Source organism: Pangasianodon hypophthalmus, chromosome 22, assembly GCF_027358585.1.
Source record: "Pangasianodon hypophthalmus isolate fPanHyp1 chromosome 22, fPanHyp1.pri, whole genome shotgun sequence".
In the NCBI taxonomy this organism is placed as follows: domain Eukaryota; kingdom Metazoa; phylum Chordata; class Actinopteri; order Siluriformes; family Pangasiidae; genus Pangasianodon; species Pangasianodon hypophthalmus.
This window is the reverse complement of record NC_069731.1, coordinates 20,117,901-20,141,670: the sequence shown is the minus strand read 5'-3', so window position 1 is coordinate 20,141,670 and position 23,770 is coordinate 20,117,901. Positions and strand designations below refer to the sequence as shown.

Genomic DNA, 23,770 nt, shown 5'->3' with positions numbered 1-23,770 from the left:
ATAGGACAGGGAAGGCGAGATAGCAGTGATTGACAAGCTGCTGGACAAACCCAAGCTTACGTCCTCCGACTTCCAGGAGTGGAAGAGAACGTACATGGAGCTGTTCTCAGCCGAAGACAAGAAGGACCGCCAGCCTAGTCCACTGTCGGAGCCGAGCCCCGCCTCCACTCCCGAGCCCACACCTCGCACGCCGTCCCTCTCACACACACACTCCTACATCGAGACTCATGTCTGAGTCATACACACACACACACTCCCACACTCCCACACGCACAAACATTTTCAGGTTCTAACTGGCCCATCTCAGGACCTTAAAGTGTTACACAAACAGTACTGTAGGTTTATTTAAAGGAAAACTCCAGCTCCCTGTGCTGAAACTCCAAACTCACTTACATAATGGAGGTCTAAGGGCATGTGTTGAACATCAGGTAAAGATGTTTGCATATAAATGAAGCTGTAAATGTGCCGAATGTCAACTACTTTTTCAGAGGGAAAAATCTGTGGTGGTTGTGTGTCTCTGATGGTGTCAGGATACTTCAGGAAAGTGTAAAGGATCCGGAACTACTTTTCTACTGTATAGCTCCAGAGTTGCTGTGGATAAGTTGGATAAAAACAGTTTAGGGAAGATTTTCTGTCCTGTTTGTCTCATCCTTACAACTTTATTGTTTACATTTCTCTTTTATAGTTATGTAATTTAAAGGTTTATTGACAGAATTCAACATCTGCCCTTAGACATCTATTATTTGTACGTTTGGTGTAAATTTATTTATATAGTTTTTGAAGGGAAACTTGTGGAACCTTCTGGTGTGTGATACTCAGACAAACACGCTACAGATACAGGTGATAGAGGTAACTTTAAAAATGGAGTATTCCTTTACTTGTGTATTCTAATAGACACACATGGTTTGTGTTAAAAGCGCAAACAAAACCAGCAGCCTCGACTCAAAACACTGGATTTGGAAACACCGATTACTGGTTTTGACTCCGCAACGTTTCCTGAGACACAAGTGACAGCCGTCAAACACTGCAATAGGACAGAACCACGTCCAGATATGTGGCGTAACAGAACCACAGGATGCATTGCACAAATTTGGACACTGGAACCGAAGCCTGGAACTGTGGGACAAAAGAAAAGTGGACATCACTGTCATAATATCAACATTTAATTTTTTATTATTTTTTTTAAACCACTGTTAATAAGTTTATATGCTGAACCTCACATGAGCCAGTTGCTTAAAGCTGCATCATCATGCTTTCTGATTGGATCTCAAAGATCTTAAGAGTCCAAAAGTCCAGATCCATCCATACTAAACAGCAGTTAGCTAGTTTTAGAAATAGCTAGCTAATATTAAGCTAGTTAAATGGACAGAACAAAGCCTGCCCAGTTACCGGTAAACTCGTGGTGCGTACATTTAAATTTGGTAGTATGTTAGTATATATTTGTTAATGTAAACTGGAAAGTCTTGCTGTAGTGACCTAAACACTGGTCCTCATTTATCACTCTTTTAATAAAGTTGTATGTTAATGTTTTCGTGGCTAAACCGAACTGAAAATTCCTGCCAGATTCACAGTTTCAATTTTCACTGATCTATGTACGTTGTTAAATGCCAATCAGCCATAAATTACCAAGCATGTTCACAGCATTTACATTTAGCCACATCCACAACACTCCATAAAAGGCAAAGCTCACAGTGAGGTGAAAACGAAAAAAAAGACGATTAAACTGTGAAACTGAATGCGCAGATTCTTCCACTAATGCAGCTCAGCCACTGCGGCTCGCCGGCTACCACAGACACACACTAAATCCTCCTCCTTTTATAGGGTGCCATTACTTTGGTCTCAAGTTATGGATTTGTTTTGTTATTGCGTTAGTGATTTTCCTTATATGGAAATGAGAGAGTCTCTTTGTATGGAAATTTACACAAACTCAGGAGTAACACATAGAACAGGAACTTTTTACAACTAACTGGAATTTCATCAATATAACATTTTCTTGTGTAAATCCTCTTTTGAGCAATTTACGAATAAATTTGTTTGTATCCTGATTGATAAATGAGGCCCACTGTTTGTTAAATAGCTTGTAGCTATCTAGATGATGGTGAACTATAAAGACATGTACAATATAAATCCTGATTATGTTCAAATATTTGGCATCAAGTATTAAACAATACAAAATGTGAATAGTGTGCAAATAGAAATACACAGACATCCACAGACATTTGTCCTGCCTCATGAAAAGACGTAACTGTAAACTTGTCTTATTTTTGTTGTATGAAGTCGATGGTTTGTATACAAATGACACTAAACATCGGAAAATACCTTAAAATGTTCACTTAGGATGAAATCTAAACGTGTCATTAACGTCTTCATGCTCACTGGATTGTGATATATTTCACTATTTATGTATTTAAGCATTAATAAACAACCTGCTACTTTTAAAAGGACAGCTGAAATAAAAAACTTACCCGTTAATACAAGCGTCATAAACACGCCCATTAGGGAAGGATTTTTTCCAGTTCGTACTAAAGAAACCTTTTCTTCGAGGTATATTTTGAAGGCTTTGGGGCAGATATCTGTTTCCTCACCAATATTTGGACTAATCCCGCCTCCTGCGTTACGATTGGCTAGCATTTCTTACTCGTAATCGCAATGCGACAAATGAGCGCTCGTTCGCAGTCAGGATTCCGCATCCTTTCGTGATGTATTTGTGTGATGAGTTGTGTAGCGCAGATTGGCAGTGATACAAAACCGTGACCGTAGAAGATGAGGTTTGCAAAACAGTACTAGTAAAAATGACATAACATGACAATTACATATTAAACGCTAGACCTGCTGTTGTAAACACGCCTACTACAGATTATACTGAACAAATCTTTCTTTTGAGATAAATTTTTACAACAGATATCTGTTTCCACATCAATATTGAGACAAATCCCGCCTCCTGTGATATATGATTGGCTTGCATTTCTTTCTGTACCCCAAATAATCATCCAGTGTAGCAGATGGTCAGGAATATAAAATTGTGAACACAGAAGCTGAGAGACGCAACACAGGACTAGTGAAAATAATCATTTACATATTAACAGCTACTTTAATGTCAGAATTCCCTTGTAAGATCCTCAAGACTTTTAGATTTTGGTGTAGCTAATAAAAGCACTTTTTTTTGTAAAAGGAGATCTGCTTGCAGGTGTAGATGAAGGCATATGAAGATATATATACACATGTATTAGAGTCCACAGTGAGGAAATCACACCTGTGTGTAGGCTTTGCTGGCCGAAGCCTGTGATTTAGCTGTGCGTGGGTTTTGATAGACGTGTTCGTTCTGCAGAGCTGATCGTCTGAGATTCAGGAGGAGAGCTCGCTTTTCGACGCCTCCAGCTGAAATGAGAGATGACTCTATAAAAATGTAAAGTAGTTCATAAACACGAAGCACGTTTTCTGCACAGGGACTCCAGCGATACTGATTACTTTAGCTCAGTCGTGCCAAAAAAATAACAATTTCGCCAATACCACTTCCTATAAACCTACTGTGACTGGGTATTATAATGAGCTTCATGAATAATTCATACAGTGTGTGTGGCTTCATCCAATCACAGGGCAAGAAAATGTTACAAATGAATGTCTGATGCAAGCAAATATTCAGGAAAGTAGGAGGACTTTTCATCAGGGCCGTTTCAAGCTATAAGCGGTACAAGCAGTCGCTTAAGGCCGCCAATCCACCATTTCTTTATCATTATTCAATAATTATTTTTATTAATTACATGTATTAATTAATTTAATAAATAATTTAATCATTTGATTAGTAAAAAAAAATTAGAAATCACTTGAGTGAGTAAAAAGATATAAATAATTATTAATTAATACATTAATTAATAACATTCATTGGTTAATTCATAATAAAACAAATTAATTAATAATATTAATTAATAAAATATTCATTTTATTGTACATCAGCACTCACTGTTATCCAGCTTCATTTGTATATATATACAGTATATATCTTATATTCTTATACTGCATGGCTCAGATCCATTCTAACACTTTATACTATTTTTGTTTGGTTGTTTGTTTGTTTGTTTGTTTTTTATTTCAAATGAGTGCTGAACGAAATCTAATGGACTGGACTTGAAGCAATCAAAGCACTCAGAGGACTTATTTTGTGTGCTTTTTTTTTTTAGACAAAGACTATTTCTGAATGTTCTGATTAGAGTTTAATATAAGATAAGATGACGTATGTGTATTATAATGTACATTGCAGTTGTGCGAGAGATAAATAACCCTCATGAAAACACGCTGAAGTAGAACAGAATTTTCTTCTATATTAATTAAACTGATGTACTTGATTTGATCATGTGACTATATAATATATGAGGTATATCACCATTATCACTATGTAGATTCTTTTAGACTCAGCACAATGTTTGCTCATGGAAATGACTGGAATTACTAGATTGGTTTTCTTGCAGCTGCCTGTTTTTAACCTGAAGCTCTATTTATTTTTTGTTGGACTTGTGCAAATTTTTTTTTTTTTGCAATTATGATGTTGTTCTGAGTTAAAAATCATAACTTAAAGACTGATAACTCAACGTACAGACCAATCTAGTAAATCTACAATCATGTTTCTGCAAATAATTATTTGTTCTAATTAGGCATGCCATTTGGGAAATGCCGTTAGTACGTGCTGTGTTTAGCTTACTACCTGGCAGTTTTATTTATTTCAGAATTTATTTAGGAAATCGATCTGTTTCTCCAGTTTTGAGGTCCATGTGGTTAAAGTCAATAAAACTTTGCTCATGAAACTGTGGTCTTCCTATACTCATGCTTTACCTAGCTCTGGGACTCCTTGTTGTTGTAAGGAAAGAAACCGTGCGTGTGTGGTGCTGTTATAGGAAACTAATCAACAACAGGGTGGTGTGATGAAGCGGAGTTACTACTACTACAATCAAGTTGATTGTTTTTCTATAGCAGCACGTCTCTGAGAGTTTTATTCTTCTTATACCACAGGAATGTGACAGCAAATTTTCTATTTATTAACAAATGACACATCATACTTTTTATCCATTCATAGTTACATTAAATGATTTGTAGATTCCTGTTATCACTTATGGTTTTTTTTTTTATAGAGGATGACTGTTTATAGCTGTGATAATGTAAGAGAAACTGACACAACATTAAATGTAACTATAAACAGTTAAAAACATTAATAAATAAAGAAAAATTGTAATTGCTGTGGTATTAGGACAAAATAAAACACTCAGAGACGTGCTGTTATAGGAAACTAATCAACTTCAGGGTGGTTTCATTACACACATTGTTTTCCTATAACAGCATGACACACAGTGGTCTATTCCTGACTTATTGTCTTTGTAGTATAACTTGTAGAAAACAACCAGATGCTTTTGCTGAGCTAAGCTAGTGGAGTTCCAGGCTTCACAGGCTCAGCTAAAGTATTAGGAAATGAAAGAACTGGCAATCCGTCTACCTCCATCCAAGATCCAGATCTAACGGGGTGTTTATTTTACCCTTCTTGCCTATCTGCCTCTCTCCAAGCTACCATGAAGGTTTTTCTGCTTTCTTTACATGCACCCTTTCTCTCTCAGGCCACCTGGTGCTAATCTGCTATATCCTAGCATACAGACATCCCTAGTCTTTCTCCTTTGTGTTAATTACCACATCCTTGCGCTCTTTCTCTCGAGTTCATGCCTTTCGCTTTTAACACCACTCATTAATCATTTCATTTATTTTAAGCTCATTACGACAAAGCAAAAATGAATTGCGCTAAATGACTTGCAAGCTCCAGGGACGATCTCACGCTCCCCGCGTTTATTCAGGCTCTTTCCTAGTGTACCTCTGAATAGCTTTCATTAAGTTCTGTATGCTAGACTAATTTTGCTCCAGGAAGATGCTTTTTATTACATGACTCAAATAAATGACACATGCAAGATATGCAACATATCATACTTAACATTTTCTGGTGAATTTTAATTACTTAGGTCATGGAGAAGAGTGGAAAGCGCTCTACGCCCAGGCAGTTGTTGAGTTTTGACCCGTGTTTTGTATTTGAGAGAACTAAATCTATTTCCCCCCTCTCATTTTCATCCCACACACACTCAGAGACCTTTAATTAACTTAAAGTGCTTTTAAATACCTTGTTCTCAATACTATTTTATGCTTCAACCTTTTTTTCATGTATCTATTCTGTTCCTTTTGTTCTGATGTCCTTTTATCTACCTAAGCCCCCTTCTCTGACGGTTCTGGCATAAATTTTCATATTTTTCATATGAAAATATTCATACTTTCTGCCTTATCTGTATCCATTGCCAAATATCCTGTATATGCACCTGCTTTAGACAGTCCTTATTTTACACTGTGTTATTTCACACGGTGTTCGATCCGTGTCCGTTTCTTTCCATGCAATCTTATTTTCTGGAAATAGGACAACCCCAGAACTCCCGGAGCTCTTGTCTTTTTTGCGCTGTCAGTATGACCTCCCATTGCTGTCATGCTTTGTTTATCCTTTGCAATACAGTGCCTCCAGTGCCAAGATTCTTCTGATTCACTGTCCTGAAGGTCAAAATCCATTCTGCCTGCATAGATCAGTGAGATTTACCCTCTACAAGGCTACCAAGTATGCACTGACTGAACAATCTTCTCCTTTTCTACTCAGGCTGTGGAAGTTCTCTGCGTGTATATGGAAGTTGGAGGATTTTGGGGGGTACCTATCTCTCTATAAGTTCTTGGAGACTCATCTGAGCACATTGCGTCCCACATAATGGATGTGGCAGCTTACACACTTTCCTCCAGCTGTCATATTCAGGGTTGTACTCCAGGACATCATGAATGCACACTTCCTGTCCATCTTGCCACTTTCTACCTCCAAACATCAATGCGCATCCGCCTGGTGTGACTGTCAAACCATAGCAGAAGCGGTCTTGCAGAAGAGGTTTCAGTCGGGTCCACTGATTTTGTTTAGGGTCATAGCACTCGATGTCACAAAATGGTTCATACATCCCTAAGAATGCATAGAGTTTTTCCTTTATGGCTGCCATCTGATGGCCAAATCTAGCAATAGACATAGAAGAACGTCTTATCCAGACATCATCATCAGAGGTGTTAAGAAATAACACTTCCTTGCTACTCTCAGGCTGGCTGCCATGGATGCCGCCAGAAATGTAGATACCTCTGCCGATGGTGGCACAAGCTTGTCCATGGATAGCGTGGGGCAAGGACACGCCACTACGCCAGCACCCTGCACTCATGTTGTATCTTTCCACAGAGGACAGCGTAGGCTCTCCTCTCTGGCCTCGTCCTCCTATGGCATAGATTACACCCTCCACCACACAGCAGGAGAACTGTGCCCTTTTTTGTAAGAGTGGCTCCATCTCCTCCCAGCGTTCAAACCGAGGGTCATAGCGCCACACTTGGTCAGACACCGTCATCACTGCTGTCTTCTCACTCTCCCCATCCACCTCTACAACCTCTCCTCCAAGCACAAAGAGGAAGTTTCCCACCACACAAACTCCTTGATACTGGAGCTTCTTTACCATGTTAATGGGCAGCACATGGAACTTCCTGCTCTCTTGATTGTAGCTCTGGATTTGGGTCTGTGGTCGTTCTGCTTCAGCGCCTCCTCCTACCAGGAGTACCATGTTGGTTGTGGCTCTCAAACTTGTATGGACATTCTGGATTAGTGGCTGGAGGGGAACTTGCATGTGGTAATGCAGGGCTTTCTGTACCAAGCTGTGAATGAAAGGAGTGCGTAGGGGTAGGTTGAGGGAACTCATATGGTTCAGATCTTCTGGAGGCACCAGGCCAAATCGAACACGACTGAGTAAAGAGTTACTTTCCAAGGCAGGTAAAGGGTTGCAGGACAACCAGTCCAGAGCTAGCTGGAGCAGTGCTGTCTCCTTTACCCCTGGCATCTCATCTGATCCCAACACCTCTCGAAAAGAGTCAAGGTTTAGCTCTAGCAGCCCAGATCTGTCACCACTGGCACCCAGGAGTCCTGCCATGTGCCTTGCAATAAAACGACTGGTGACAGCAAGTGCATCAGAGAGGCTGTAACGGGCAGCCACATTGGCAAAAAAGCAGCAGTTATCCAGAGTGAGGCTGTTTGAGATGTATTCAGTGCAGAGATCCAAAGCATGGGTAACCTGAAGGTAGCAGGAAGCTTGCAGTGTGTCCTCCAAAGTGGAGGGAGATAATGAGATCCATGAGGTGTAGATGAAGTCCAGGACCAGTTCCAGGCCAGTTGAGGACACGGCTGGTAGACTGACAGTCCGAGCCCTTGACTCCAAAGTGTGCTCTTGGAATAGTGACCAAAAGTAGTCACTGGAGCAGGCTAACAAGGTGCGGTGAGCTGGGAACTCCTTGCCTTGAGCTTCCAAAATGATGTCGCACATTCGACCATCTTGCCGCAAGCTCTGGTATCGAGAGAGCAGCCCTTCGCCATGAGACTTGCTGAGCATAAGAAAGTAACTCATTACTAACAGAGAAGATTAAGAAAATTAAGAGAAAGTTAAAGCAAAGGGAAGACAGGAAGGGAAATGGGGGAAGAGAGAGGAAGTTAGTAGTCCCCTTGACTGGCACAAATTGAGTGAAGTGAGTGTTGCTCTTCATAAGGGCAGCTACTGGGATGGTGTAGCTCATTGCTGCTGCAGATAAACATGCCAATAGGATGGATCTCTTTTTCAGCCAGTGGACGGCCCCCAAACACTTCAGGATTACGAGTCTGGACAGACAACCAACCTATGATCCTCCCCCTGTTTTTCTGGGAGAGGAATGCTGGTAGTCCTAGTACAAACAGAACGAGGGGTAACAGCAAGGCATTTTGGGTCACATGGGAAAAGAACAGAAGCATGCAACTTTACTCCCTCATTGCAGTGCCCTTTTCCTGCAGTCATTCTGGGAGTATTAATGATGAGGGTAGTTGTTTGTTGTGATTTCCCCATGTGAATTTTTCTCTAAGTAAATAAAAGTCAACACCATATTTCCGTCTGTTGCCATTAGTGCCCAAACCCCATTCCGCATCATCTCAGTGACAAGAATAGAAACACGTGGCAGATCAGAGACAGACGAGGACTCAGCCAGAGAGAGGCATGGCAGAAGGGGAGAGATAGAAAGAGTGAGAGTAGAGTGATAGAGATGAAAAGACAAACAAAGAACGAGAAGAGAGGTAAACAAGACATTGACTTGCCTAAACTAATAGAAGTGTGTGGCTAATTGATGGCCATGTTTGCTGTTGAGCTGGAATGCCATTCTCATGTTATGTGTGTGTAGTTCTATTCCAGAGCCCTTACCCTGGCCTTATGATTTTATTCCGTCATCGTCCCTAAATAGTCCCTGGCACAGACAGGCCAGGGATGCAACATGAAGGGCGTCAGAAACTCAAATAAGAGGGCTACAGTTGACATTCTCGCTCTGTTCTTAGCACACCCAGCAGTGTGGACCATAATCCTCTTGAATCCTCAAAGTATTTCTAATATAACCCATCTGTCTGCTAATTGGTAACACAAGTACTGCAAACTTGATAGACGAATAGATGCAAAAGGAAGCATTGAAAGAGTACATGCTTGCGTCTGCATTTGTGTTTACTTCAGAGAAGTGGTCAGAAAATTGATGGATCACTCTTTGAGATAGCAAAGATTGTTCAGGGAACCAGCAAGGTTTTTTTAAGAAGGTATCCACTTTCCCACCAGGATGAGAGCCAAACCATTATGTAATCACTCATGAAAGTTTCCTGATGAATGATCTGTAAACAATATAACTCGTATAGGATTTAATTGCTTTACGCTAAGGAAGTAAAAAGCTAATATAGAACACATATGACATCTTACCATAATAGATGTGCCACTGATAAATAAGGAATATATTACTCTGTGTCATGCTGTTATAGGAAAATCATCAAACATGGGGTGGTGTGATGAAGCAGAATTACTGTTACCAAGTCAAAGTTATTTAGTACATTTTTTTATTGATTAAAGAATGACCCATCATACGTTTTTATCCATTTATAGTTAAATTTAATGTTGTGGAACATCCACAAAACATATGTTCTTATGTTATAGCAGCTATAAACAGTCTTTCCCTCACCAGCCTCTTTTTTTCTCTTTCTTGAATTTAATAAGACAAAAACTCTTGTCATGTTACAGAGAAACTGCAAAGTGTAAACTCCTCTGTCCTGAAGATGTCAGAAGCTTAAAGTTACAGCTTTACCTCTGACTGTTACAAAGCACTGAAAGTGGAGACTCCTTCCATAAATGTTAAATAAACATTTCTTTACAATAACCTTGTCAATGATTACACAATTTTTTTTATATGGAGTGGTCTCTGCGAATGAGCTGTTACTATAGAAACAATAAAATATTAGAACGAGGTTTAAGATAAACCTGCGATTTGCAGCTGCGCTACTATCACCTTCTGACCAATCACAATCCAGAATTGCAGTGCTGTGGTATAATGACATTTAATCACTCTCTTAAGAGATAGTATCCACAAAAATATCAGTGTACCATTTAGAAGACAGGAAATCAGTTATGTGGCATGACATTTTATTTTTGACCCAAGTGTTTATTATACTTCACACATGATATCATTATTTTCTTTTAGCCCTTCTAACTCTGGTCAGAACTCAGAATCTTCAATAAGGACACTTTCACTGATGTGCTGCTGTTCAACAGGAGAAATAAAGAGAGAAAATGTTCTTCACAAATATCACATTTAAGAGCTAATAAAACAGTGACAAAGTGTTGGAAATTCAGTTCTGTTTGCTCAAAGACAACATGTGATTGCTTCACCCTCCTACATCGTGACACTGAGAAATCGTGTTTTTATTGCATGTCAGCCTACACGGTCTCAAAACTAAGCCAGAGAACAATGGCAAGGAAAGGCAAAAAAATATATAGTGGTTCAAAAGAAAAGGCCATGAAGTATGAAAACATGTTTTTCAGTGTCTCACATTTGTTCGGAATAAATGAAGTGAGACGACATTTGCCACTATTAACACGAACAACACAGACTAATCATCATGCTACATTACGATTCAGGCTCTATAAAAGGAATTTAAATATGTGACTTCACACATGGCAGCAAAGGAGCTTGCAGATCTCTTATGAAATCAGACCATTGCTAAAACACACGCTTTAGATTTAAAACAGGAGATATAAAAGAGAACAGAAATATAAGTGGTTACTTGCCATGATTCTGTGTAAAATGTGCAGTTTATGGTTTTCATCATGTTTGAGTCATGTGCTTTAATACCTACATAGCAAAATTGTCTGGTCGAGAACCATCATCAAGTCAGGGGGCATAGTGTCGGCATGGTGCCATGTCTGACATTGATGGTGCCGCATCTCTGATGGTAAACAGCATGTGGGCTGTTTGGGAATTTGTCCAAAATGCTTGCGATTTGTTTGGCCTTGTTGTTTTTTGCCTCATCTGGTAGTCAAATCGGAGTCATCATGAGCCATCATTCTTTGTGGTATCTGGGTCAAGAGATGGCTGCAATTCAGTACCATAAATGAGTAACAGTGATGATTGCTGGCTGGGATTTTGTACTATTATGACTGATTGGCTGCTGTAATCTAGGTGGTCAACATTCTTTGAGGTTTCTAAGAGAGGATTTGGTACCATTCTTGGGCCGTAATCTTCGCAGTATACAAAACGTCCAAAATGTTTGAAATTTGGTTGACCATGGCATGACCTTCCTGTTTTTTCCTTCACTGGTGAGTTATTCTGGGCCTTCTTGGGCCATCATTCTTTGTGGTATCTGGGTCAAGAGAAACCTACAATACTGACTGTTTGCTGGGATTTGGTACTGTTATGCAGCGCTAATCTAAGATGGAGAACCAGTCTGGACCATTCTTGGACAATATTGTTTGCAGTATCTGGGCCACTCTAATCTACATAATTATTAGGTCATAATTCTTTGTGAGTTCTGAGCCAAACAATGGCTAAGATTTTGTAGCAGATATAAACAAGGTTTCGGTTTGTGTAAGTTCCAGTAACAGGGATGAATGTTTGCTGGGATTTGCTACTATAATGGCTGTTATGCAGCTCTCAGATGGAGAACCAGTCTGGACCATCATTATTTGCAATATTTGGGCTTAGAGATGGATGAGATTCAGTACCATATTGTTAATTGGTTCTATCTTATGTATGCACCAACAATAGCAATAACTGCAGTCTGAGATTCTGTACTAATATGGCCATTATAGCGCTCTAATCTGGAGAAGAAGTTTGGATCATTCTTGGGCCACACTCTTCTCAGTATCAGGGCTGAGATTTGATACTGAAGTTGCAAATGGATAAAGCGTGAATATTAGGGATGACTAATGGCTAAGCGTTGGTACTGTTATGACAGTTATGCAGCTGTAACTTGGAGAACCAGTCTCAGACATTCCTGCACCGTATTCTTTGCAGTATCTTGATGGTGAGAGATGGCTGAGATTTGATAGCAACGTCTACATGTTATTAGAGACGACTGCTGGCACGGATTTGGGACTATCATGGCTGCTATGTGGCTCTAATCTGCCAATATAGCCTAAGCCATTCTTGAACCATAATTTTGTTCAGTATCTAGCCTTTGAGATGGCTCAGATTCAGAGACCAGATCTGAAATGTGTTCTAGACCATGAATTCACAAGCAATTGGGATAACTGCAGTCTGGGATTTTTATGTGGCGGATTATGTGAATCCATTCTTGAACCAGAAAAAAATTTGCTATGTGGGTTGCAGGGATGGAAACCTTTGACAAGATATTGCAGTTCATTGAAGGATGGGTGTCTTGTTTTCAGTAGCTGGAAATTTGGGAGTTGATGGAGATTGTCTTATAGAATCAGTAATGGAATAGGTAGAGCTGGTGGAGCTGTCTGTCTCCTTCCTTAACACGAGCAAGCTGGGGTCACCTGTTTAAAAAAAGGTGATGTTTAATTAAATATAACATTATGACTGTATACTCTACCTGCTGTTCTTACACACACACACACACACACACACACAACCAGGTCTCGCTTCCAGATGGATGGAAAGGGTCACAGGCTGTGTATGTGTGTGTGTTTGTGTGCTGGAGAGCACTAGGGAATCATGCTGGGGCAGTCACACCACAGACGGACTCTCACTGCCCCACCAAGCTCAGATCTGTTACTGGTATTAATAGACCCTGATTCACACTCACACCCTTTAACACACAAACACACACACACACACACACACACACACACGCACACACACTGGCGTCCTCATATGCAAGCTCACACGTGCTTAAAAAAGTTTTAAAACTACTGACACCCTGTGGCCAGAGGTGAACACAGCAGTGTGCAGTTTTCGTGGCATGACGCACTTATAAAATGGGCTGTCCTTTTTTCTGACCTTGCTGTCTCTCTCTGTATGTGTGTGTGTGTGTGTGTGTGTATGTGTGTGTGTGTAATCACATTTTTCTCCAGTGACACTTGACAATTCCACCAGAGATCAAAAGGTCAGACAAAAATAGATCAGTGTAGAAGACCTAATTTAGAGCTGAATATACCGAAGTTGGTCTTAAAGATAAAGATGGTCTTTACTATAAGATAACTCCTCTTAGGCAAAGTACTTTCAGTTTCCTTTATGCTTTTCCTATATTTCCTGCTTATATTGCTTTTTGCAGATTGATTAATGGTATAACAGGAGTATTCTGATGGTCTTGCAAAACATACAAGTCTAAAGTACTTGAGTAAAGCGCTAATGTCAAGTTATTGATTTAAAGCTAAAAACACCTGAATAGGAATATGGCAGATGTTGAACTCCATCAGTTAAAGGTGTTTGGGAACCAAACTGTTTATTAAATCACTTTTTCTAATTTTCATTACCATTAAAATTATTTGTAAAGTGTTAGATCGGACACAAGTGGTTCTGTCTGTCAAACGAGTGGTTCTAGGTTCTGTCAAAAGTTTAGGCCTTTTGGCTATAAACCGAAAGTGTGTTTTTTGACCTTTTTTTATGCTTTGGTGTATCCCTAATAAATGTATTTAACTGATGTTAGCTATATATGTGTCTAATGTTAGCTAAGTCAAACACACATTGATTTTATTTTATTTTTATTTAATGAACTCAAAACATTCTCCATATACCGTGATAGAAATCAAGAACGTCGTTTCAGCACGTCTTTCAAGCAAGAAGGGGGAAGGGGGCGGAGCTTCCAGTGGTGTTAGTTAATATTGGAGTGTTCACAATACATCCGCAACTGTCAATCATTCCAGATTTATGTCAATTGGCTCATCTGCCATATTTATTGGGGGGATAAAGGAAGACTCATTTGGTGTATTTTTCAGTGATCACTTGTTCTAGCGTACTCGGATGTTAAAATACTGAGTTCCTAGGCAAAAAGTATGGCAGGTCTAGGTTCTGTACAAACATGACCAGTGGAGTTGTGTGGCTCTGATGGCACATGGATACCACGAAACTTTCAGAAATATGTAAAGGAACCAGAACTATTTTTACTGCATTGCTCCACTGTTGGAAAGTTGGAGAAAAGTCTAAAAACAGCATTGGGAAGTTTTTCTGTCATGTCTGTGTCATCCTCACACCTTCATTGTTCTTGTGGAATAGCTAAAGGGTTCAACATCTGCCCTTAGGCTTCCATTGTAAGTGAGTCTGGTGTACACAGGTTTTCAGTTTACAGACATTAGAAGAGCTCTACCTGAGTGTGTCTAGTCTTTAGTGACCCATCTGAGCTCGCTTTTGACATTCTGGATCTCGGAAAGGTTAACCGCCGGCCCTGGAAGTTTCACAGCACCAGGAAGGTGCTTCTTTTCTTCCGGAGTGACGGCCGGTACCTGAGAGCAATGACGTTCATCAGCATCATGGCTCTATGTTATATATCTGTGTTTAATCTGTAGTTATATCTTATATACAGTATATATGTGTGTTTCTAACCTCCTCTGTGTCCTGTGTCTCCTCTTTCCTCTTCACAGGATGTCCCGCTCCCGGACGCAAAGCTCCCATCGGAATATTGAGGTTGGCCTTTAAAACAGATAAGGAGAGGAGAAAATGAGCCCAACATCACAAACCCAGCACTGATCTCACAAACACAGAGAGCTTCTCAGAGAGCTGACGTCTGGTTTTTGGACACTCATATTTCAGTCTCATGTAATGAACCTCATTTTCCATAAATGCGTCCGCTCCAGGTGAGAACATTTTTCTTCCTGCTGGTGTTCAGTACTCTCCATAAAGAGCAAAGTGTTTCTAGGAAAATGAGCAGTTGGAAGCACAGATAAGACCACAAGAGTCAGATGTTTATCTCTCCATCACAGCAGGGTCCTAAAATGGACTTTCTGTTTTATTCTTCCTTGTATTACATGGTGAAACAGGAAGCTATTCACTAGTGGATCATCCTCATTTCTACATCTTTTAACCAAAGTTACGTGCATTTCTAAAAAAAAAATGGTTTTTTATAAATATATTTAGATATATCACATCATAATGCCTAAGTTTGTTTTTGGTTTTCTCTTCTACAACTAAAACCATTCACTAGATAGTGCACTATTTTTGGGGTCAGAAAATACAGTGGAGAAAATCCCACAATGCACTGTGATATTTAGTGCACAAATAATGCCACAAAATACCCATAATGCACTGCGTTGTTTAGTTTGATTCACAGAAGGCCACGCCCTTTTTGAATTGTTTTGTGAAGTCGTTTCCACAGTCACACATATAATCTTAATTCATTTATTGTCCTTAGATTGAAGAGAGAAGGAATGAAACAATCAGAGATCAACTGAGTTACTGTTACCATCCTGAAGTTGATTATTTTCCTAAAACAGTACACACCTAAGTGTTTTATTCCTCTTAAACCACAGCAATTTGTCAAAAATTACTATTTTATTTGTTAAAGAACAGCACATCATACTTTTTATGCTTTTATAGTTACATTTAATGTTGTGGAACGTCCAAAAAACAAGTTAGTTCCTGTTGTCACTTACGTTATAGCAGCTATAAACACCAGCCTGTCTTTATTCTCTCTCTTATAGTTAATAAGATAAAAAAACACAGCTCGTTACGCATGTTACTGAGAAACGCTGAATGTAACTATAAATGGATAAAAAGTATGACCTGTCATATTTTAATAAATAAAAAATTTTAATAAGTTTATAAAAAAACTTTTTAAAAAAAGTTTATAAATTGCTGTGGTATAAAGGAATAAAACTCTTGGGAAGATGCTGCTGTAGGAAAATAATCAACTTGTGGTAACAGAAATTCCACTGCATTGCGTTTCTCCCTTAATGTACTTTTAGTGTCTTTTAGTGGCTCTAGAGAAATTTGAAAATATAAAAGGTCAGAGGTCACAGGACTCGGAGATCGTACACTCGAGCTCTCTGCATGCACGGCTGCTCTTCACATCTATAAATATAATTATGTGTAAATGTCGAGCTTTTTATAGATGAATTCTGTAAATGGAGAGTTTTTATGGAAAGAGAAAAACGTGTCTATTTTTGGCTGCAGTGTTTATATGTGAGCTGCTCGCTCTGTGATTCTGCTCTACACTCATAATGTTATATCCTTCCCTCTCTCTCTCTCCCTCTCTCTCTCTCTCCCCCTCTGTCTCTCTCTCCCTCTCTCTCTCTCTCTCTCTCCCTCTGTCTCTCTCTCCCTCTGTCTCTCTCTCCCTCTCTCCCTCTGTCTCTCTCTCCCTCTGTCTCTCTCTCCCTCTCTCCCTCTGTCTCTCTCTCCCTCTGTCTCTCTCTCTCTCTCTCTCTCTCTCTCTCGCTCTCCCCCTCTCTCCCTCTGTCTCTCTCTCTCTCTCTCTCTCCCTCTCTCCCTCTGTCTCTCTCTCCCTCTCTCTCTCTCTCTCTCTCTCTGATGCTCTGCAGCCTGCAGCTCTTGGGCTTTGATACAAAACTTTTTTTCCCCAAATGCAATTGGGAAAATGGGAGGGAAAAAATTTGAGCCAGTAGTGAGCAGAACTTTACCTGAAGTCTTCACGTGTTTATTTTTATATGCAGAGTGTTTACGGAAAATTTATTTCCAGTGACTGGAAGCAAAAGCATGGGCGATGTATTTCTGTACGTATTTCTGTACATCATCAAGCTTGATGTGACTCGTTTAAAAAAAAAGAAAAAGAAAAAGAAGACGCTGCTGTAATGCCATGTGCATTTGAAATGTGTTTTTATGGCAATTAACAAAATGTAATGTTCAAAATCAGGACTTGCTTTTAATTAAATTATTTTAAAAATCACATATTGGAACGTGTTTATTTTTTTCAAAACAACAGAGTAACGAAAAGAGTAAAACAGTGTATAAATTCATGAGAGTCCTCACACACACACACACACACGCACACACACACACACACACACACTTACCTGTAAAGCTTTTACATTTGTTGATGGCTGTTTAGACATTTTGCACAGAGGCCTCCGCTTTGATCCTGCTGCAAACCAAACAGAAAGACAACAAAGGCATTGAGGAGTCGGACTCAAACTCGTCACCTGGCCTCTCTGTGTGTGTAAGCGTGTGTGTGTGTGTGAATATTCGTCTGGATGTGGCCATGTGAGTGTGTGTGTGTGTGTGTGTGTGCGTGTGCGATGGTGAAAAGTCGGGTCATTGTCGGCTTTTGGGTGCTACGGATAGTCTTTCAGTTGCTAAGCGACTCCCGCTGTGAGTCCTGGTCCACCTGAATCATTCATGCCATGGGCTTCAGGTTAAGAGCCACACACACACACACACACACACACACACACACACTCACATATCACACACAAATATTCATGTATAGCTCATTATTTTAATTCTCATGCGACTCCAGTGTAAGCGGTCTTCACTGATATTTTGGTGGACATTAAAATAAACAAATATAAATAAAAATTGTGGTAAAAACTTTGCTGACTTTTCTCTTTGTCAAGCGTGTGTGTTACGGTCACACACTTTTTTAATAATAGATTATTTTTCACATTTAAAAATGAGTAAATCAAAGCAGTGTCATGCCTTGTTATTATTTCTCGGAGCACTAAGACTAGTCTTGGCATGGAGACATTTGTCCTAATGATGAACATTTATATTATAATACACCTATACATTCACAGTCCACTTTATTAGGAACACCTGCTCATTCATACAATTATCCAATCGGCCAATCATGTTGCAGCAGTGCAGTGTATAAAGTCATGCAGATCACGAGCTTCAGATTCACATCAAACATCAGAATGGAGGGAAAACATGTGATCTCATTCATCTCAGTGATCTCAGTGATCTCAGTGATTTCAGTGATCTCAGTAATCTCAGTAATCTCAGTGATCTCAGTGATCTCAGTAATCTCAGTGATCTCAGTGATCTCAGTAATCTCAGTAATCTCAGTGATCTCAGTGATTTCAGTGATCTCAGTAATCTCAGTGATCTCAGTGATCTCAGTAATCTCAGTAATCTCAGTAATCTCAGTGATCTCAGTGATCTCAGTAATCTCATTGATCTCAGTGATCTCAGTGATTTCAGTAATCTCAGAGAGCGTGGCTTTGCTGTTGGTTTGAGTATTTCAGAATCTGCTGATCTCCTGCTGGGATTTTCACACACAACCATCTCTAGAGTTTACACAGAATGGTGCGAAAAACAAAAAACATCCAGTGAGAAGCGCCTTGTTGATGAGAGACATCAGAGGACAGACTGGTTCGAGCAGACAGGAAGTCTACGGTAACTCAATATCACCACTCGTTACAACCGTGGTGAGCAGAAAAGCATCTCAGGATGATTGGATAATTGCATGACTGAGCAGGTGTACAGGTGTTCCTTATTAAAATGGACGGTGAGTGTGCATGTATATATAAAATCTTTGAATGATATTTTATTAAAGCTGTATTTCTTTATAACCTCCTCACATGTGACTTCTGAGATAACAAAGTGACACTAATTAGACACTAATTCTTTTCATTTAGAATTATGCAAGAACTACAGCGTTAGAACCTGCAGAACCTGTCTACGCCCTAATAAAGCACACTTTCATAGAAGGACAAGATTAAAATCGTGTCATTTCCATAATCTACATGAAGTTCATGCGGAAATGTGCTCATTTCACTGCAACTTTTTTGTTCCTCCACGTATGTAAATGAGGCTTTGAAAACATCGGCGGTGTGTTTACTCAGAAGTTCAGATGGTGCACAATGGGGAACGTTCACTGCCCCGGGGCAGACGTCTGGGGCGGAGCATGTCACAGGCCACGTGTCATCTCTCACCTTGGTGACCTGAGGGTTGCCATAGGAGAAGCGCATCCCATTTTCATGACTCTACTCGTTTGGTCTGTCGGGTTTTTTGTGTCCTGTTTTTACTCAGAGAGAGACTGATGGAGCTCGCAGAAGGAGAGACGAGCACTCACAGCCTTAGCAACTGCCACCGGCGCGTTGTTTATATCAACACTGGAGCTTTGGGACTGAACACGGTGAAGTATCAGGCCTCAAGCACGGCTATATTTATCTTTTAAAGACAGACAGAGAGAGAGAGAGAGAGAGAGAGAGAGAGAGAGGGACAGAGAGTGCTATGCAGCTGTCTAACAGATACTGTCTATACTCACACACTCCCAAAATAAAAAGATAAAGAAAGAAAAAAAATCCTACAGTTGAGTGCAAAAGTTTGTACCCCCACATTCCATCCTATGATTTCTGGGTAAATTAATCTACTAAAAGATTAATCACTTGATGCTCCTTAAAACAAGTCAGCAAAGCAACATCAGTGCAAATAAAGTATGATAATAGTTTTAAAAGAACCAAAATTGAAACGAGGAGGCTCCAAAAGCTGATTAGAGGATATAGTTCCTAGACGAAAGAACATTTAAAGTTGTTTCTCTCAAGTGCTCAAGGACGACATGGTCTTTAAAACACTATAATAATAATAATAATAACAATAATAATAATAGTAATAATAATTAACTCTTATGTCATTAATAATAAAAAAATATTGCAGCATTTTATTTAGTTCATAGACAAGAATCGTAATTACATAATTTAAAATACTGTAACTTTTATCCTCTTAAGGAGTCCTGATGTGAAATAAAGATCTCTTTGAATATACACAAATTACTTCATTTTACAGAACTGTTATAATGCAATAAATTCCCTGTTATCAGAATTTAAATAGAATTTTATAGAGCTAATGATCGATTTGGTGATTGATACCTGGACATTAATCTGTTAAACTGATTAAATAACACAGTTTCTGTAACTGTCTTTTAAACTGTTTCTGGATTAAAACCTTCTGATTATTCCAGATATTTCCGGTAATTTGACCTTTTAAGTCTCATTAGTCTACAGTCCGCATTTATCAAATCTAACATCACATTCAGTCTCAGTATAAACACCTTTTAATTTCTAACAACAGGGCCGAGTACGTCAGGAACCTTCTCCTACAAACACACACACTGTTTATTATGCAAAGCAGCGCCGAGCTCCGACTGAGCCTGAGTTACTCTGCGTCTTTATTTACATCCAGAACCCAAACTGAGTTAGAACCTGAATTTAAAGCAGCCTGCTTTTCCTACACTAAAGGCCCGAGACCTACAAGTTCGCTCGTATGTCAAAACCTGGGAATTACAAGCTTTTATCTGACAATTCTGGGATTTTAAGATTTAAAGATTTAAAGATTTTAAGCCTGAAAGTTTTGACCCTCAGTAAGTTCAAAGCAGATAAAACTTTTCAACTTTATTTACATTTTTATATAAAAAAAATTATTAAAAAAATTTATAAAACCTACTTGAATAATACTCTATCTTTTTATACATACAGTACTTTTTTTATTTAAAGTATGTATAATTAGTTACTTATAAATTTTTTTTTTTTTGCTTACAAGTGTGTAGAAAATATAGAATATCATTGAATTTTGTCAAAAAAAAGTCAAAGTTTATATTTTTAAGCAAAAATTAAGACATTTATTAAGCAAAAAATAAGAACTATACTTCAATGAATATTTTATAAACACTTTTAAACAATATTTTAGCTCATTTTGTAAAAAATAAAAAAATTCAGGCATAATTGTATAATTTCCAAAGTCTACATATATTTATCCACGTTTAAAAAAAATGTAAAGTTTAAACAATAAACTCCTCCTGGATGCTGATTTTATTGATTAGATATAGATTTTGAATCAAGTAGGTAGAGAATTTTAAAAAAAACGAGAGCTGAAGTCACATTTTTTAATTTAAAACACATTATCTCTGTACTTCTGTATAAAACTTGATCGGGGGCGGAGCCACGTTTGATCTCAAGTTGTGATGTCACAAAAATTCTTTACGAATGATGATTATCAAAAGATAATGACAACATCCTGTGTGCTAAGCTAAACATCCAGCTAGCTTGCTAACGTAGCTAATACTGGTCATGAACAGCTGGTGGTTATATACATACACAACATTAATAAATATAAATATTTAAAATGTTATTTTATTATACAGACATAAACTCCAGTATTATGTAAGTAATTTGCTTAGAATGTTTTTATTTAAATTTTAGTAAAGAATATAAAAAATTATTAACTGTTTGCCTGGTGATAACTAATCTCAAAGTTTAGTAAGAGCCAAATTTGCAGTTATGTATAAATATTATTTCAGGAAAGTGATACAACAGGAAAAGAAATCTGACCTGACAGAATTTCAACACACACACACACACACACACACACACACACACACATGCAACACACTTCCAGTCTCTTACCTCTTACAGCTGGAGTGTGTAAAGTTTTCCGTTGCGGGATGGCCGGGTCCGGTCTGGATTAGTTTTTTCCTGTCTCTGTCCTTCCCAGGTCGGTCCCGTGTGGTTCTGCGGCGGTGTTCTGTGGAACTCGTCCTCTCTCTGCCCCCTCGGTCTTCGTCTCTCTTTAGGCTACAGAGTGGTAAAGGGATTCCTCTCATATCTGGGATTTGTTCTCACTATAAATAGCAGCGTGATGCACAGAGGGGACCTGCTTTCTATCCACTCTGGCCAAACTCATCAAACACTCGCCCTATATACAGCTCACTGACTAACATATATACATACATATATATACATTACACAATGGGCCTGTTCACGCCATGACACATAAAAGCCTTGCTTAATCCAGATAGTACACAAATATGCTTGGTCATTCAGCTTTATTCTGATTTTTCGCATCTATAAAGCATCAAAAAAACCACATAAAAACTGTAAACCAGCCTTTGAGAATTAAACTCGAGCTCGAGTGGTTCGAGATCAAATTATCTGGCTAAATTTAGCCAAGTATAACCTACATCAAAAAGGAAAACAGAGCCCTCTCTAACATCATCTCTGTGAATAAGATGAAAATTTCAGCTCATTATGCCCGATAAATGCATAGCATAGACCGAGCAAGACATCAACCCTGTCCCATAAGTAATGGCACCCCTGAGGTTTACCTGTAGTGATGTCTGTGTCTCTGTGAGATCCACTGCCTCTTTCTCTTTCCTGTATCAGTATTAAAACTCACTCCTTATTAAGATCATGACCCATTTTAAGCTCCGGTAAAGCAGAGCCATGGGGAAACGTCTGATTGGTGCAGGGTTTGACATGACAAGCCATTCCCAGTGGTACCGGTACCGCTGGTATCTGCAGTGATTTCAGAACTGAGCTGGTTTTTAGCGAATCAGATCGGAGCACCACTGTGTAAATAAATATTATATAATATGTTTTGAACTTAATATTGTCTAAAGTCATGAAATTCTTTTGTAATAAGGTGTAATTTTTAAAAGGGGGTGGAGTTAGAATGAATATGTTACGTGGAGGTGTGGTGAGGCATGCTGCTGCGATATCCAATCAAGTCAGTTCCTTTAAAAAAAAACAATTATATACTAAATGTTGTTTGTTCCCAACCAAATTAACACTTCAATGTTATGCAGCTAAGCTACATTTGCATTTCTTCACCTGTTGGTGTTGAAGTTCTACCTACAAAAGTTCCACACACTCTGCAGTCTCTATTCAGCTTAGATGTCTAAATGGTCCAGTTCATCTTTTCTCCTTTTACGTCCACAGAACAGATCCCTATAACAGCAAATACTACAGAAATTTTCCAACGATTTCTTTTTTTATTTATTGAAAAACAACACATTACATTTTTAGCCATTTATAGTTACATTTAATGCTATGGAACATCTGCAAAACAAGTTAGTTCCTGTTGTCGCTTAGCAGCTATAAACAGTCGTTGCCTCACCAGCCTCTCTTTTCTCTCTCTCTTGAATTCGATAAGATAAATAATGCAGCTTGTCATGTTAGTGAGAAACTGCAAAGAAGCTGTAACTATAGAAACAATAACGTGTTAAAACGAGCGCATTAAGATAATCCTGTGATTTGCAGCTGCATGACAGAGTACCTGCTCTCCATTAGCGTAATCTCAGGGGTGTCATACACCAGTCCTGGAGGATTATTCTCATTCTACATCATTTAACACCACACACCAAATGATCTGACTCATCACTAATCACCATTCCCTTTATCAGATGAATTAGGTCTATTCCTGCTCTCTTGACTCCATGACCTTTCATTTCAGCCCTTCTTGCCTTGGTTTCTTACCTAGCGTGCGATGAAGCACTGCTACTGAGCTGTGTTCCTCTCTCGCAGTGAGCTGCACGGCTTCTGAGCTCTCAGTGCAACGTCCCATGGAGACAAGAGCGCTATGCAAATCCACACCTGAGCTCTCTGCCTTTACCTGGCACATACCAAACTTCCTCCTCACCTGAGCTCTCCACAGCACCCACATTGTTACACCTACGTCCACTTTCCAGCCAATCAGGAGGTTTGGAAGGCATGTCATCTCCAAGACTTACAAG

General features: G+C 39.1%; 3 protein-coding genes across 8 annotated transcripts in view; 1 reads left to right on the top strand and 2 right to left on the bottom strand.

Moving 5' to 3' along the window:
- cnksr2a (connector enhancer of kinase suppressor of Ras 2a) overlaps window positions 1-4,799 on the top strand; it is a 79,629-nt gene extending 74,830 nt beyond the window's left edge. For all 5 annotated transcript variants that reach the window (XM_053227891.1, XM_053227890.1, XM_053227888.1 and 2 more), the window contains one exon: window positions 5-4,799. In XM_053227891.1, coding sequence (XP_053083866.1) covers window positions 5-235 — 231 coding nt within the window. In that variant the 3' untranslated portion in view covers window positions 236-4,799. The remainder of the gene's footprint in view (window positions 1-4) is intronic.
- Window positions 4,785-10,213, bottom strand: LOC113541169 (kelch-like protein 34). The gene has a single exon (XM_026937999.3). The coding sequence runs from the start codon at window positions 8,481-8,483 to the stop codon at window positions 6,720-6,722; it is 1,764 nt and encodes a 587-aa protein (XP_026793800.2). The 5' UTR covers window positions 8,484-10,213; the 3' UTR covers window positions 4,785-6,719.
- Window positions 10,214-10,533: 320 nt separating this feature from the next.
- On the bottom strand, window positions 10,534-22,508 carry smpx (small muscle protein X-linked). 2 transcript variants are annotated; one of them, XM_026938019.3, is made up of 6 exons: window positions 22,364-22,508; window positions 21,666-21,833; window positions 17,337-17,401; window positions 14,911-14,997; window positions 14,675-14,810; window positions 10,534-12,905 (listed from the first exon to the last, which is right to left on the bottom strand). In XM_026938019.3, the coding sequence occupies exons 3-5, from the start codon at window positions 17,373-17,375 to the stop codon at window positions 14,685-14,687; spliced, it is 252 nt and encodes an 83-aa protein (XP_026793820.1). In that variant the 5' UTR covers window positions 17,376-17,401; window positions 21,666-21,833; window positions 22,364-22,508; the 3' UTR covers window positions 10,534-12,905; window positions 14,675-14,684. The 2 variants fall into 2 exon arrangements, with proteins under 2 accessions (XP_026793820.1, XP_026793819.1); XM_026938018.3 differs by having other exon boundaries at window positions 17,337-17,404; window positions 22,364-22,507.
- Window positions 22,509-23,770: the final 1,262 nt, after the last annotated feature.